Genomic DNA, 14,534 nt, shown 5'->3' on the forward strand with positions numbered 1-14,534 from the left:
TTGTGTTTCAAATGCAGTGAAACACAACATTTATGAGACTTTAAGAAACAAGGATAAGATTAGGGACGAATATATGAAAGGAAACGTGCAGATGAAACAAAGGGCTAGAAAGACCAAAAATGAAGATATTAATGAAATAGTGTGGGAATGGCTCATAAATGTGCAGGCAAAAAACTTACCTTTACCTGGACCCATGTTGCATAGTGAGGCTCTGAAAGTCGCTAAAGAGCTTGGAATTATGGAGTTTAAGAAATCCACAGGATGGGTAGACAGTTTCAAAGTAAAGCACATCATCATGTGGAATTAAGTGTGTGGGGGAGCTAAGGATGTGCAGGAAAGTGTAGTAACATAATAGAGGACAATACTGTCCAACTTAATTGTGAACTATGACCTGCAAGAAATTGTGAATTATGACCTTTAAGACATGTTCAATGCCAATGAAATGGGACTGATTTATTGCGCACTGCCTTCAGAATCGCTAACAATTCAAGGTAAAAAGTGCACCAGCGGAAAAAATGTCCAAGGAAAGACTCACTGTACTGCTGTGTGGAAACATGTTAGGTGATACGGAGAAGCCACTGGTGATTGGAAAGGCAGCAAAACCGCATTGTTTCAAAAACATACATGTCAGTATGCTTCCAGTCACATGGCGATGCAATAAAAAGGTGTGGATGACGAGTGGTCTTATGGAAGAATGGCTGAGCTCTTTGAATGCCACAATGAAAAAATGAAATCAACAAGTTCTCCTTTTCCTAGACACTGAAACCTGCCACCCAAAAGTAATGTTATCAAATATGAAATTGGCTTAGTTCCCTCCAGGTTCAACCAGCCTCACACAACCCATAGACCAGGGGGTTATTTACACATTCAAGTGTCATTATAGGCGATTACTGACGCAATCTCTTATTCTTAGTGGTGAAGAAGCCGAAAGTGTGTTTGCTCTTGCACAGTCAGTTTCTGTCGTGGATGCAGTAAATTGAATTGGCTTGGCAGTAAAGGAAATAAAACCCGAAACTATCACCAAGTGCTTCAACAAAGCTGGGTTTGGGTAACTCACTCTACTTTCATTTCAGCAACAGATTTAATAGAAATTCGCAACACAGAGGATGATGATGAAGAAACAAAGGAAGAAGACCAGTAGCAAAATGATGTCCCTATAAAAATTAATACGCCTGAAGAAGCCATTGCATGCATAAATGATGTTATCCAAAATTACTGCTGGACTGTCATAAGGGATGTTCCCGAGTATGTGTATAAAAGTCAAGCCAAGCTAAAACGGTTATAATCTGAATTTATCTCTGAACAAAATATGTAATTGTATATACTGTACATATGGACATTTAACATCTTTAACCCTTTATATACATTTGTGACCAGTTAATTCATATTTTTTCTTTTGTGCTTTACATAGTTCTGATACAAAGTAGACTTACAAAATATTTTCATTCATGTAATATTATCTTCATTTTTTCTTAATATTTTACTTTTGTACTTCCAGAATGGCACTGAAATTTATCAATGCATAGCACATAACATAATTCAGGTAATTATTCACTTAATATTTGTTATGTTGCATCTGGGAACATGAATGTGTATTTAGTTAGTGAGTTATTTATACCAAAATCTAGATTACTTTTTTTGAAAAGCTAGAGCTAAATACTTATGAAGAGTATGATTTTGTATCATTTTATACTGAAATGAACACGACTAACTCAAAATCATACAATTTACACACTTTCACTTCAAATTTGTTGTTCAATGTAATAAACGACTTTAAAGTTCGAGTAAAAATATATGCCATGTTATTTATCAATTAGATAAATTAGTGTAATAGTCCAGTGTTCTATTGTCCAATATACAGTAAATGAACATTTACTGTGCTGGAGTGAAGGTATATAAATACAGTATATGCATGATTAAAAATTTTTACTGTACTTGTGTGCATGATACCTGACAAATTTTAAGTAGCCCAGTGAGTTTTGTGTAATCTGGAAACTTGTCCAATTTGGAAAATTATTTTAGTCCCAGGCAATTATGTGTTGAGCAAGTTTTACTGTAGCCTGTGGCCCTAATGGTAATTCACACAGTGAGAAGACATTGCATAAACAAAAAGAAAAAATTTCCAACACTTTTACTTTCTGACCCAATATATTATTGATTATAGTCTTCTAGAGAAAGTTTTACAAACAATAAATATTAGATCTATCTCAATGTGTCCATACTACCAGCAGTATTTATCTACCTTTTTTTTTCCTTTTCTGTACAACTTCACAGTGTCTTAATTTCACAATACATTTGACTGTTTGGAAATTCTATAGCCTAATTATTGCGCAGTTTACTAATGTACAGAAAAAATCAAATATGAAAGCAATCATATGGTTCATTATTTCCTATGATATAATAACTCTTAACTTTACATTGATTTTCACCCTTTGTAATCCTGTAGTTAAATGCCATAAGAAACTGTATAGCTTTAGTGCGAACTGTAGTTTTCTGAGAAGCAGCACTACCTACTGTATCGTACAATATGTTACAATTCTTATATAAATATATAAAAATGAAACAGCTTATTTGAAAAAGATTTCTCTGATCTGTAAACGACTACAAGAACAAAAATAAGAACATAAACAATTACCTCTAATCCTGCCTCACAAAATAAAAAGATATAAAAGAATGTAACAACATGTCTTGCATACCTAATATACTCTTGAGTATTTCCCCACATGTTGTCTGTGTACTGAAATAAAACAGCTGCTGCTGATGACCAACACCATATCGTGGGTGATATGGTGCACTAGTTGACAGACGCACACGCTGCACAGAGTAATCCGATTTGATAAATAAAAGTATCTTCTCATTCTCCAATAGCAACTGTAGGATCAAGCGGCGTGTGAAACCAGAGATGCCATGCAAGAATGATACATCTGTGAAAAAGTTTTGTATCAACATGACGCAAAGTTTTTGAAGTGACTATGAAAAACAGTACATGGAATGGAAATTGTATTTTTAATTTTATTGCTGTAACTTCCTCTTCAGCACAAAGCATGATTTCTGTTCTGCACAAGTTAGTAAGGTTACACATTTAAATAAGAATTATTTTTCACTAATTAGATATATTTAACAAAGTACAAACACTTTCGTGATGCCCTGCACCTCAAATTCACAACACAATCAACAGCCCTTTTGGCTGCCAAAACTTTACAGGAAATCACTTTATAATCTATTTTTCATAAAACACGATATCACAAATAGTATAGTTTTCGAGTCTCAAACAATAAAAGTAATTATTTTTCAGACTAGCGAAGAAGTGTGTGAGTTTTGCTGAATTTGCAATACTGATGCCAATTCTTGTAGATTTACTTTCTCTTTGGTTTGAGATTATGAAAGTGTCATTTGTGACCTGTGACTATACATTTGTGAACTGTGACTATACAGAAGTAAGTGCCATCTTCTGCTCAACAGAAGCAAGGAATTGTTGCCTGACAATTTTGAGCAATAATGGCTTTTTTCCTTATGTTTTCTAAGCACATATTTTGAAGCATTCTGACTTAACACCCCCCCCCCCCCCCAAAATGCCAGCCACTTTTTTTGCTGCCTTATAATTCTGTATTGTTACGATTGTTTACTGCTATGGGACAATTATGTATCGCACCTCATAATCTATCTTCATATTTTAGTATTTTGTCTGCTTATATTTTGACTGATATATGCTGTCTCACAAATGCTTTACAAGTGCACTGAACTGCTCTCTTGTGAAAACTTTCTATCTGACTTGTTACCGATGTTGCATTGAGACAAAGTACGTGATCAACTACTGTTGTGTGTGTGTGTGTGTGTGTGTGTGTGTGTGTGTGTGTGTGTGAGAGAGAGAGAGAGAGAGAGAGAGAGAGAGAGAGAGAGAGAGAGAGAGAGAGAGATCACTTAATACATACCTTGAGTTGTCTTCTGTTCATTGATAACATCACACAGTACTTTGGACAGAAGCCTTTGGTTTGATGGGTGGCACCAGCAACATTGGGACAAGAACTTTATTGTTGCAGATTCCAATGCAGCATATGATTCACTTCGCAGTTCACATCTGTGATATGAAGATGAAATAATTAGTCGAAGGAAAGGTGGAGATTCAGCATGAAAGAAGCAACTTCAATATAATAATAATAATAATAATAATAATAATAATAACTGCATTGACTCAGGCTATGTGTATTAAATTCCTTACAGAAATGTATTAAAACAAAAGTGTGTTGAAATCTTAAGCACTGTAACTAACAAATAAATATACCACAACTGAGTACTATGAAAACAAGTGTTACCTTTTAGGTATCCTCGAGCTAGTAGAATCCACACCGCAACTTTTTGTGCAAAGTAAGTGAAGCAAGGGCAGCCAGAAAACAGAACCTTCTGACGAGCCCAACCAGTCACGCATTTTGCCTTCAGAGCATACTTCAGCAAAAAATTTTAATATCATTGTTATAGTGTCTACCTGCAGCATGTGAAGTCCATCTAAAGGATGACAAAGAAAGAAGTAGGGGTATATACAGAAAACAGCATTAAACAGGTTACTACACAATACAGGGTGGCGAACGAAATGTGTTACCAATTGTTTCTTTCACAATTTACGATGCACATTAGATATCCCGCTGGGATCTCTACAGCAGTACCAGCAGAGCTTGTAAAAACAAATGAGTTACAAAATGACATGTAATTCACGATACTGCCGCTAGGAGACTAGTAAGCAGCAATGGCTGACAATGGAAGACTGACGACACAGCAACGATCGGCAATTGTGTTACTTTTTCATGAAACGAAAAGCCTTGTTGTGACTCAGAGGCATTTTCAAAACAGTTTAACACATGATGGGTCCCTTGCAAGAAGACCATCCACAGGTTGTACGATAAATTTGTACAGGAAGGAACAGTATTGGAAGGAAAGCGGCTTCGGCCTAAGACTGTTTGTTCACCGGAGAATATTGAAGCGGTACGAGTTGCTGTATAGAGAAGTCCCGGGAAATCGTGTAGAATGGCAGCAGTGCAACTGGGAATATCCAGACGCTCCGTTCAATGCATTCTTAAAAGTGACCTCCATATGTACCCATACAAGATGACCTGTGCACAGAAGCTTGCTGAAGAACACAAGCAGCAGAGACTACTGTTTGCTCAGTGGGTGGAGGATAGGGAAGAAACTCTCAACAACGTTTGGTTTTCAGATGAGGCGCATTTTCATTTAGACGGTGTGGTTAACAAATGAAATGTACGCTTTCGGGTCACTGAAAACCCACAAGTGCTTCATGAATGACAACATTATGCTTCGAGGATTACAGGGTGGGCAGCAATTTCCAGCCACGGACTTATTGGACCCTTTTTCTTTGAAGAAACTGTGAGCAGCGAGCATTATTTGAGCATGCTTCGCAATAGCTTCATTCTACAGCTTCTTGCTACAGCCTTGCCCTTCAACACGCAGCGGTTCATGCAAGATGGAGCAACGCCACATACTGCAAACACTGTGTTGGGAGTTTTTACACAAGCATTTCGACATACAGTTCATTTCACTCAGGTTTCCAGGTTGCTTCAATGATGGACAAAATTGACTCCCAATAGTCCATGTGAATTTTTTCTTTGGGGGTACCTAAAGGAAAAAATTTTCCCGAAACGTCCACGTGATTTAATGGAGCTCAGAAGACTTATTCTTCAAGCTTGCAGTGAAATTACGGAATACATGTGCCGTAGGGTAATCACTAACTTCAGTGTTCGTTTGAAGGAAGTTAGGAAATGAAATGGTGAACATATTGAGCATATGCCGAGATAGAACAAATCTCCGTGGACGGCTCTTCATTGTAGTATAAGTTCCTTTCAGATTGTATTGACAAAGTTTATATTCAAAAACAAAATGGTAACACATTTCTTGCGCCACCCTGTAGGTACATAGTTCTGTACCGGTTCATTATGAGCAACTACATAAATATCTGAGAGATTGTAAAGCACTGTGAATATTCAGAAAGGGTGGGAGGTGGGATATATAATTTTCGGAAATGGTGTTTGACTGCAAGACATGAGAAATACTTGTAGTGTGACTACACAAGGGCATGAACAAATTTAACTTATATCATAAAGTGTTGTTATACAGACACTACAAAAAGTTTCAGGCTGAATGTATTGAAGAGAGTACATGTTATTCAATTAAACAGTTTACAACCTCTTGTATTAGATGCTTCGTGCTAAATTATATGTCAGCAGAGAGTTCTATTTAAATACAAGCAGCATTTTGTGGTTTCATTAAAATCATTAGGAATTTATTTGCCAACTTCTAATTTTACTTCACAATAAAACAGACCTATGAACAGAAACACTGAGGAGCTTGTTTTTACTGACTGCAATACCTTTCCTTTTGCTCTAAATGTCTAAAGTACCCAACGAAAAACATGTATCTGTAATGCCGGAAAATGAATGTTCAGTTAGGACACAAATTTATAAAAACTTACTTATTAATTTACTTACAACCATACAATTTCAAGACACATTTCTTATTGAAATTAATCAACATTTCAAACTTATATCAGGCAGGAACTACAGATTAGACAAAATGCAGATTTTTTCAGCAAATCCCACAGAAGAAACTTCTCAGATTGTGAGCTGCTAATGAAGTAATATTGACACATTTTTCCAACACTTCTTCAGATAAAGTAAAGATGATAAGTAGGAAACTATCCAAATGTTTCATCAAGACAATGCAGTCACTTGGGTGATGACCCCGCAAGATTTATTTACTACTTACTAGATGTTACAATTTTTCGTTGATGGTATGAGAAGCATAGAAATTTCTTTTCTTTACGACTATTTTTATCATACTCAGTGTGTCTTGGTTTAATGCCTAATCATAATATATACTCCTCACTTATATTTATACAGGATGTTTTATTTAGATGATACGTTATAAATGTGCTTGAGCAATGAAGTGAGTTCTTCGTATTGTTGGTTCGCACTTAAATACATTTATAGTGATACTGCTTTCAGCCTATGCATTTTTGTCTATAATTCTTAAACAAAACTCATTCTTTATTCATATGATTACCTTTATATAAGAGTCAGTCAAACCTAGACAGATGGAAAAAGGTAATTAAACCTTTTATTGCTTCCAAAGCAATTGCCATTATCATTAATAAACTGTTAACACATTTATCCCACTGTGAGACAAAGATGGTTATTCCTTCATGGGAAAGTATTTGTAGCTGTCTTCCAAACAATGCACCTCTTCATCTGAAGCAAGTCAAAGCCATGAATGTCTCTTCAGGGCTCCAAAACTATGGAAATAGTAAGGGAAGAGACTGGGCTGTATGGAGGATGGGTAAGGATGTGTGCAATTTCCATATTTTTGGAACCATGAAGGAAGACATTTGGGGCCATCGATTTGCTCTGGACGAAGAGGAGCATGCCTATGGGACAGTCACAGTTCTGTAGGCAACTGCAAACATTTTTCCATGAAGACACTGACCACCTTACCTCGCAGTGAGACAACAATTAACAGCTTACTTACTTTGTTTCCATCTTTCTCATTTTCATTCCTTGCATGTACCAGAAGAAATACAAGTAACATTAAAGAATAATTAGAGGTGAAATAAGAAAATCTTGCAGAAGTATGTGCAATGTGGCGAAAACCAGAACAAACTGCTGGATAATAATTATGGTAGGATGGTTGACTAAAATTTTTGGCACTGAAGGATAATCATGCCATCAGTAACAGCTTTCAAGTGGTCACCACTGTCAAAATATTCTCAATAATGACCCTGTGTTTGGGAGTCCTATTTAAACTTCAAGGAAAAATAGGACATTTACATTCCATCTTGTTCTGTCTATTGTAATCCAACTTTATGTAAAATTAAGTACAGGTAACCGCTCACCAACAAAAACAATGCGTGGAGCCCGACCACTAGCTCTTTTTATAGAATTAATGTACATGTTCACATACATAACCACATAGACCCAAATACACACTCCGTGGCCACAGTAAGACTGATAATTGATAATTATTGAACACAGTTGTCTGAGCTGATGGATGTGGTGAAGGATGCAAGGATGGGGTAGCAGGAAAGAGGCAACTCTTTGGACAGATCCGTGGTTAGAGAGAGAGAGAGAGAGAGAGAGAGAGAGAGAGAGAGAGAGAGAGAGAGAGAGGTGGTTTAAGCCACAAGAACTGTGAGAATGGAGGCTGTGCTGGAGAGAGAATTCCTACCTGCTTAACCGAGCGAGGTGGCGCAGTGGTTAGACACTAGACTCGCATTCGGGAGGACGACGGTTCAATCCCGCGTCCGGCCATCCTGATTTAGGTTTTCAGTGATTTCCCTAAATCGCTCCAGGCAACTGCCGGGATGGTTCCTTTGAAAGGGCACGGCCGACTTCCTTCCCCAATCCGATAAGACCGATGACCTCGCTGTCTGGTCTCCTTCCCCAAACAACCCAACCCAACCCAACCCTACCTGCTTAGTTCAGATGCATCTGTGCTGGAAGTGAGTATCAAAATGGCCCATATTGTGAAGCAAACTGTTGAAGTCATGTTTGCTGTGCAGCAAGTTTTGCAATTGGGTGGTCAAGTTTATAATTTGCCACAGTTTGCCAATAGCCATTCATGTGAGTAGATAGTTAGTTACTTGTCTCGTGTCCACATAGAATGCTGCACAGGAATTTCAGCAAAGCTGATACATAACGTAGCTACTCTCATACTTAGTCCTGCTTTTTATTGGGTGTCTTGTCCAGCTCATCCATAAACAAGTCTACCATGCCATCTGCTCCTCTGACACTCGTAAACTTGTTAGCCAGCCACCAACCAACACTCCTGTGATCACCCATCACCCAGTACCATCATGACCTTGAAAAGCTCAACCACATCTTCCACCAGGGCTTCGACTATCTCTCGTCATGCCTGTGAGGAGAGATATCCTACCTAAAATCATACTCACATCCTCCGTAGTACTATCTGGTTGCCCAGCCAAATTACTGAATATTCTTTTCCATCTCTATTCCAATCCTACACACCATAGCTTTTTCCCTTTTAGTTGGCCCATGTGCAAGACCTGTCCCATACACCCACCCCCACTTTCTACTGTTATCCAGTCATAGGCATTTTCTACCCAATAAAAGACAGGGCCACATATGAAAGTAGCCATATTATATATCGGGTACACTGGGATTACTGTACAAGATTCAATGTGGGCACGACAAATAACCTACTGTCTACTTGCATGAATAGCCACTGCCAAACTATGAAAGATGCCGAACATGCTGCACACACAACACAAGTGACTTCAACAGCTGCTTCACAATCCGGGCCACTTGGATACTTCTTTCCAGCACAAGTATCTCTGAACTAATAACAAGGGAAACTCTCCATCGCACCCCATTACACTCAGATTTAATGGTAAGATGACCCAGTGGATAGCCCGCGAAAAATTGAAGACAGATCAAGCATGAGAACAGGAAGGAAGTGAGCTGACTCTGAAGAAAAAGTGTAGAAACAGTGAAACGGTCCAGGCTACAATATAGAGCTACCTGACAGAACAAAGGCATTATGGTTAAGTGGTCACCATGTCGGACTGCCAAGCATGTGAGCCTTATTTGAAACATCCTCATCTCATTTATTTTTATATACTTTCTTTTCCCACAATATTTGAACTATGCATCTGGTCACTGGAATCTTTCTTTTCTTTCTTTAGCCTTGGCAGATGTCTTATTATACACTGGTTACAGAATATGAGTCATGTGGTAAGAATAAGTTACCGTTGCAAGTAAACATGATGAATAGTGAGAGCAGATGAGGTACCACATAGATGTCTCACACAAATGAAAAAACAAATGCGTGTGAACTATGTTACAACAAAGAAATTCAAGAGTCAAAGCTTCCGAAATGGAATGCTACTTCAGAAACGTTAAAAACATATGTTTTGAAAGAGCACAGAGGAAGTGTGTGATTTTGAAACTGTTGCATAATTTGTTGCAGATTATGTGAAAACTATTGTGTTTTCATCATTACCTCGGGATTGATATTCATACAAACACCTAAATTGGGCAAGGAGGTATATCTCACTCACTCGGCATGCATACAAATTAGGTGCGTTGGTAAGAGATTCCTCTCATATGACACACATACTGTCACTAATGCCATTTATGACACACCAGACATGTTTTCGGTGGAGGATTTGGTTAACTTGTCACCTTGTCATCAAACATTTGAGGTTATTTTACGCACTGCTCCATCTAGGAATTTCCATTTTTTATAATCCAAGTTGCAAGCTGTAAGTTGTAATCACAGTTTATTTACACCATAGGGTGCCAAATGAAATGATTTGAGTGGTAACTCAATCAAACAGCAAAAGGGGAGGGGCATGAGACAATATTACAGTATTTACTCAATTACAAGATGAGGTTTTTTCCCCAAATTTGTCATTAAAAAACTATAGGGTCTTTCTTATATTTGCATTTAAACTATTGCTGCTGAGGTCAATGTTTTTACATTGATTAATAGACTGATGTTGGGGCCATCTTACATTTACAGGTGAAGTTCAGGCTACTGAGGTCACACTTGTCACACTTCTTGTATTTGAACAGGCATGCAATAAAAGTTCTCATACATGTATGGAGACCGTACAGAAATGTTAATAGTGCTTTTTAAGTGAAGTTAACAGTGAAAGGTGAAAATGTTGCCCTTCAAAAACATTACTTGATTTTATACATTAGTCAATATTTTACTCGTCTGTAAAGAGACTGTAATGATTTACCGAATGAGTTGTAAATGAAAAATTCATTTGCTGTTCACATTTTAAAATACCGGATAAGAAAGTTACAGACATTTCATCAGCTTTAGAACAGGATGGGTACATTCAGATTAATCAAGAAAGAAAAATAATCCAGAATTAAATATCTAAATAATGAAATAAACCATAATAAACTAACAAATTCTTATCACGCAAATAGCAAATTCTTATCATGTGAATAAATTGCAGCAGAAAGACTTAGACATGGAGATAGTATAACAGACATTCCTAGATTGCAGGATGAGCAAATGTTTTAGAATTTTGCACAACTGTGATTGTGATCTCTTATTTATGTATTAGTTGGTAGTGGTACATATTACCGGCACAACTGAAGATATTGCAGCCTGTGTTTCACAGACGCACAAGCACAGCATTACAGAAGAGTTGGTGATATCAGCTGAGAACTAGGACAAGTGCGGGGAGGGGAGTAGTGAGTGTGCTGCCAACCATGGGAACCTATATCATGTACTTTGGCTTTTGATGAACTTCTGCCACGTTTAAACTGCAGTTTGCCTGGATCTATTTGAATTGGCCTTAAAATTGGACAGATACACAAAAATGGCATACATTTCTGCACAAGATGGCAAGAGTCTACATGAGGCCAGTGGCATACTTACATGTTTCCTGCAAGAATGTTGTTACTTTCTGTGAAGTATAATGGGAATGATACGGGGTGTGTCAGCTGCTGGTTCTGTGCAGCCATTGAGAGAATGGCAGGTACATGATTGATATGTTTGGAAACAAAAGAACATTATAACATTCTCACACCCATAAGGTAGCAAAATTCAGTGTATTTTCGGAGGAGGGGGTGGGGTGGGGTTGGGGAAACAGCTGAGTTCTCAGGTTCCACTGTAACTACAACCTCAGATATCGCAGTGTGTTTGGAAAGAAAAGTGAAATTGACAGTTAGGATATAAATTTAACAACTGTTTTATTAGGATGATGATTAAAAATGGTGATACCACAGTAAACCATTTCTGTGTGTTTATTTTTCACATATTATCAACATATACACAATCAATAAATGGCCTACATTTAAAATAGGTACAATGCTAACTTTTTGGCAGATATTTACTGTCAATAAAAAGCTCTGTAATTTTGACTGGTCAGAATATGTTAGAAATAAATTTTTCTCAAGGTGCCTCTTGTTGTTGTTGTTGTTGTGGTCTTCAGTCCTGAGACTGGTTTGATGCAGCTCTCCATGCTGCTCTATCCTGTGCAAGCTTCTTCATCTCCCAGTACCTACTGCAACCTACATCCTTCTGAATCTGCTTAGTGTATTGATCTCTTGGTCTCCCTCTACGATTTTTACCCTCCACGCTGCCCTCCAATGCTAAATTTGTGATCCCTTGATGCCTCAAAACATGTCCTACCAACCGATCCCTTCTTCTAGTCAAGTTGTGCCACAAACTTCTCTTCTCCCCAATCCTATTCAATACCTCCTCATTAGTTACGTGATCTACCCACCTTATCTTCAGCATTCTTCTGTAGCACCACATTTCGAAAGCTTCTATTCTCTTCTTGTCCAAACTGGTTATCGTCCATGTTTCACTTCCATACATGGCTACACTCCATACAAATACTTTCAGAAACAACTTCCTGACACTTAAATCTATTCTCGATGTTAACAAATTTCTCTTCTTCAGAAGCGATTTCCTTGCCATTGCCAGTCTACATTTTATATCCTCTCTACTTCGACCATCATAAGTTATTTTACTCCCTAAATAGCAAAACTCCTTTACTACTTTAAGTGTCTCATTTCCTAATCTAATCCCCTCAGCATCACCCAATTTAATTTGACTACATTCCATTATCCTCGTTTTGTTTTTGTTGATGTTCATCTTATATCCTCCTTTCAAGACACTGTCCATTCCGTTCAACTGCTCTTCCAAGTTCTTTGCTGTCTCTGACAGAATTACAATGTCATCGGCGAACCTCAAAGTTTTTACTTCTTCTCCATGAATTTTAATACCTACTCCGAATTTTTCTTTTGTTTCCTTTACTGCTTGCTCAATATACAGATTGAATAACATCGGGGAGAGTCTACAACCCTGTCTCACTCCTTTCCCAACCACTGCTTCCCTTTCATGCCCCTCGACTCTTATAACTGCCATCTGGTTTCTGTACAAATTGTGAATAGCCTTTCGCTCCTTGTATTTTACCCCTGCCACCTTCAGAATTTGAAAGAGAGTATTCCAGTTAACGTTGTCAAAAGCTTTCTCTAAGTCTACAAATGCTAGAAACGTAGGTTTGCCTTTTCTTAATCTTTCTTCTAAGATAAGTCGTAAGGTTAGTATTGCCTCACGTGTTCCAACATTTCTACGGAATCCAAACTTATCTTCCCCGAGGTCCGCTTCTACCAGTTTTTCCATTCGTCTGTAAAGAATTCGCGTTAGTATTTTGCAGCTGTGACTTATTAAACTGATAGTTCGGTAATTTTCACATCTGTCAACACCTGCTTTCTTTGGTATTGGAATTATTATATTCTTCTTGAAATCTGTGGGTATTTCGCCTGTCTCATACATCTTGCTCACCAGATGGTAGAGTTTTGTCATGACTGGCTCTCCCAAGGCCATCAGTAGTTCTAATGGAATGTTGACTACTCCCGGGGCCTTGTTTCGACTCAGGTCTTTCAGTGCTCTGTCAAACTCTTCACGCAGTATCTTATCTCCCATTTCATCTTCATCTACATCCTCTTCCATTTCCATAATACTGTCCTCAAGTACATCGCCCTTGTATAAACCCTCTATATACTCCTTCCACCTTTCTGCCTTTCCTTCTTTGCTTAGAACTGGGTTGCCATCTGAGCTCTTGATATTCATACAAGTGGTTCTCTTCTCTCCAAAGGTCTCTTTAATTTTCCTGTAGGCAGTATCTATCTTACCCCTAGTGTGACAAGCCTCTACATCCTTACATTTGTCCTCTAGCCATCCCTGCTTAGCCATTTTGCACTTTCTGTCGATCTCATTTTTGAGATGTTTGTATTCCATTTTGCCTGCTTCATTTACTGCATTTTTATATTTTCTCCTTTCATCAATTAAATTCAATATTTCTTCTGTTACCCAAGGATTTCTATTAGCCCTCGTCTTTTTACCTACTTGATCCTCTGCTGCCTTCACTACTTCATCCCTCAGAGCTACCCATTCTTCTTCTACTGTATTTCTTTCCCCCATTCCTGTCAATTGTTCCCTTATGCTCTCCCTGAAACTCTCTACAACCTCTGTTTCTTTCAGTTTATCCAGGTCCCATCTCCTGAAATTCCCACCTTTTTGCAGTTTCTTCAGTTTCAATCTGCAGTTCATAACCAATAGATTGTGGTCAGAATCCACATCTGCCCCTGGAAATGTCTTACTATTTAAAACCTGGTTCCTAAATCTCTTTCTTACCATTATATAATCTATCTGATACCTATTAGTATCTCCAGGATTCTTCCAGGTATACAACCTTCTTTTATGATTCTTGAACCAAGTGTTAGCTATGATTAAGTTATGCTCTGTGCCAAATTCTACAAGGCGGCTTCCTCTTTCATTTCTTCCCTCCAATCCATATCCACCTACTATGTTTCCTTCTCTCCCTTTTCCTACCGACGAATTCCAGTCACCCATGACTATTAAATTTTCGTCTCCCTTCACTACCTGAATAATTTCTTTTATCTCGTCATACATTTCATCAATTTCTTCATCATCTGCAGAGCTAGTTGGCTAGGTGCCTCTTAAAAGAAAATACATATGGA

At 37.9% G+C, this 14,534-nt stretch overlaps 1 protein-coding gene across 1 annotated transcript in view; it reads right to left on the reverse strand.

The window, feature by feature from the left end:
* Positions 1-14,534, reverse strand: part of LOC126233282 (baculoviral IAP repeat-containing protein 6) — a 321,293-nt gene that overhangs the window by 51,289 nt on the left and 255,470 nt on the right. The window contains exons 56-58 of the mRNA XM_049942854.1: positions 4,314-4,503; positions 3,933-4,078; positions 2,697-2,924 (exon numbers count right to left, since the gene is read on the reverse strand). Of these exons, the coding sequence (XP_049798811.1) occupies positions 2,697-2,924; positions 3,933-4,078; positions 4,314-4,503 (564 nt within the window). The remainder of the gene's footprint in view (positions 1-2,696; positions 2,925-3,932; positions 4,079-4,313; positions 4,504-14,534) is intronic.

The sequence above is a fragment of the Schistocerca nitens genome, chromosome 1 (genome assembly GCF_023898315.1).
Source record: "Schistocerca nitens isolate TAMUIC-IGC-003100 chromosome 1, iqSchNite1.1, whole genome shotgun sequence".
NCBI lineage: Eukaryota > Metazoa > Arthropoda > Insecta > Orthoptera > Acrididae > Schistocerca > Schistocerca nitens.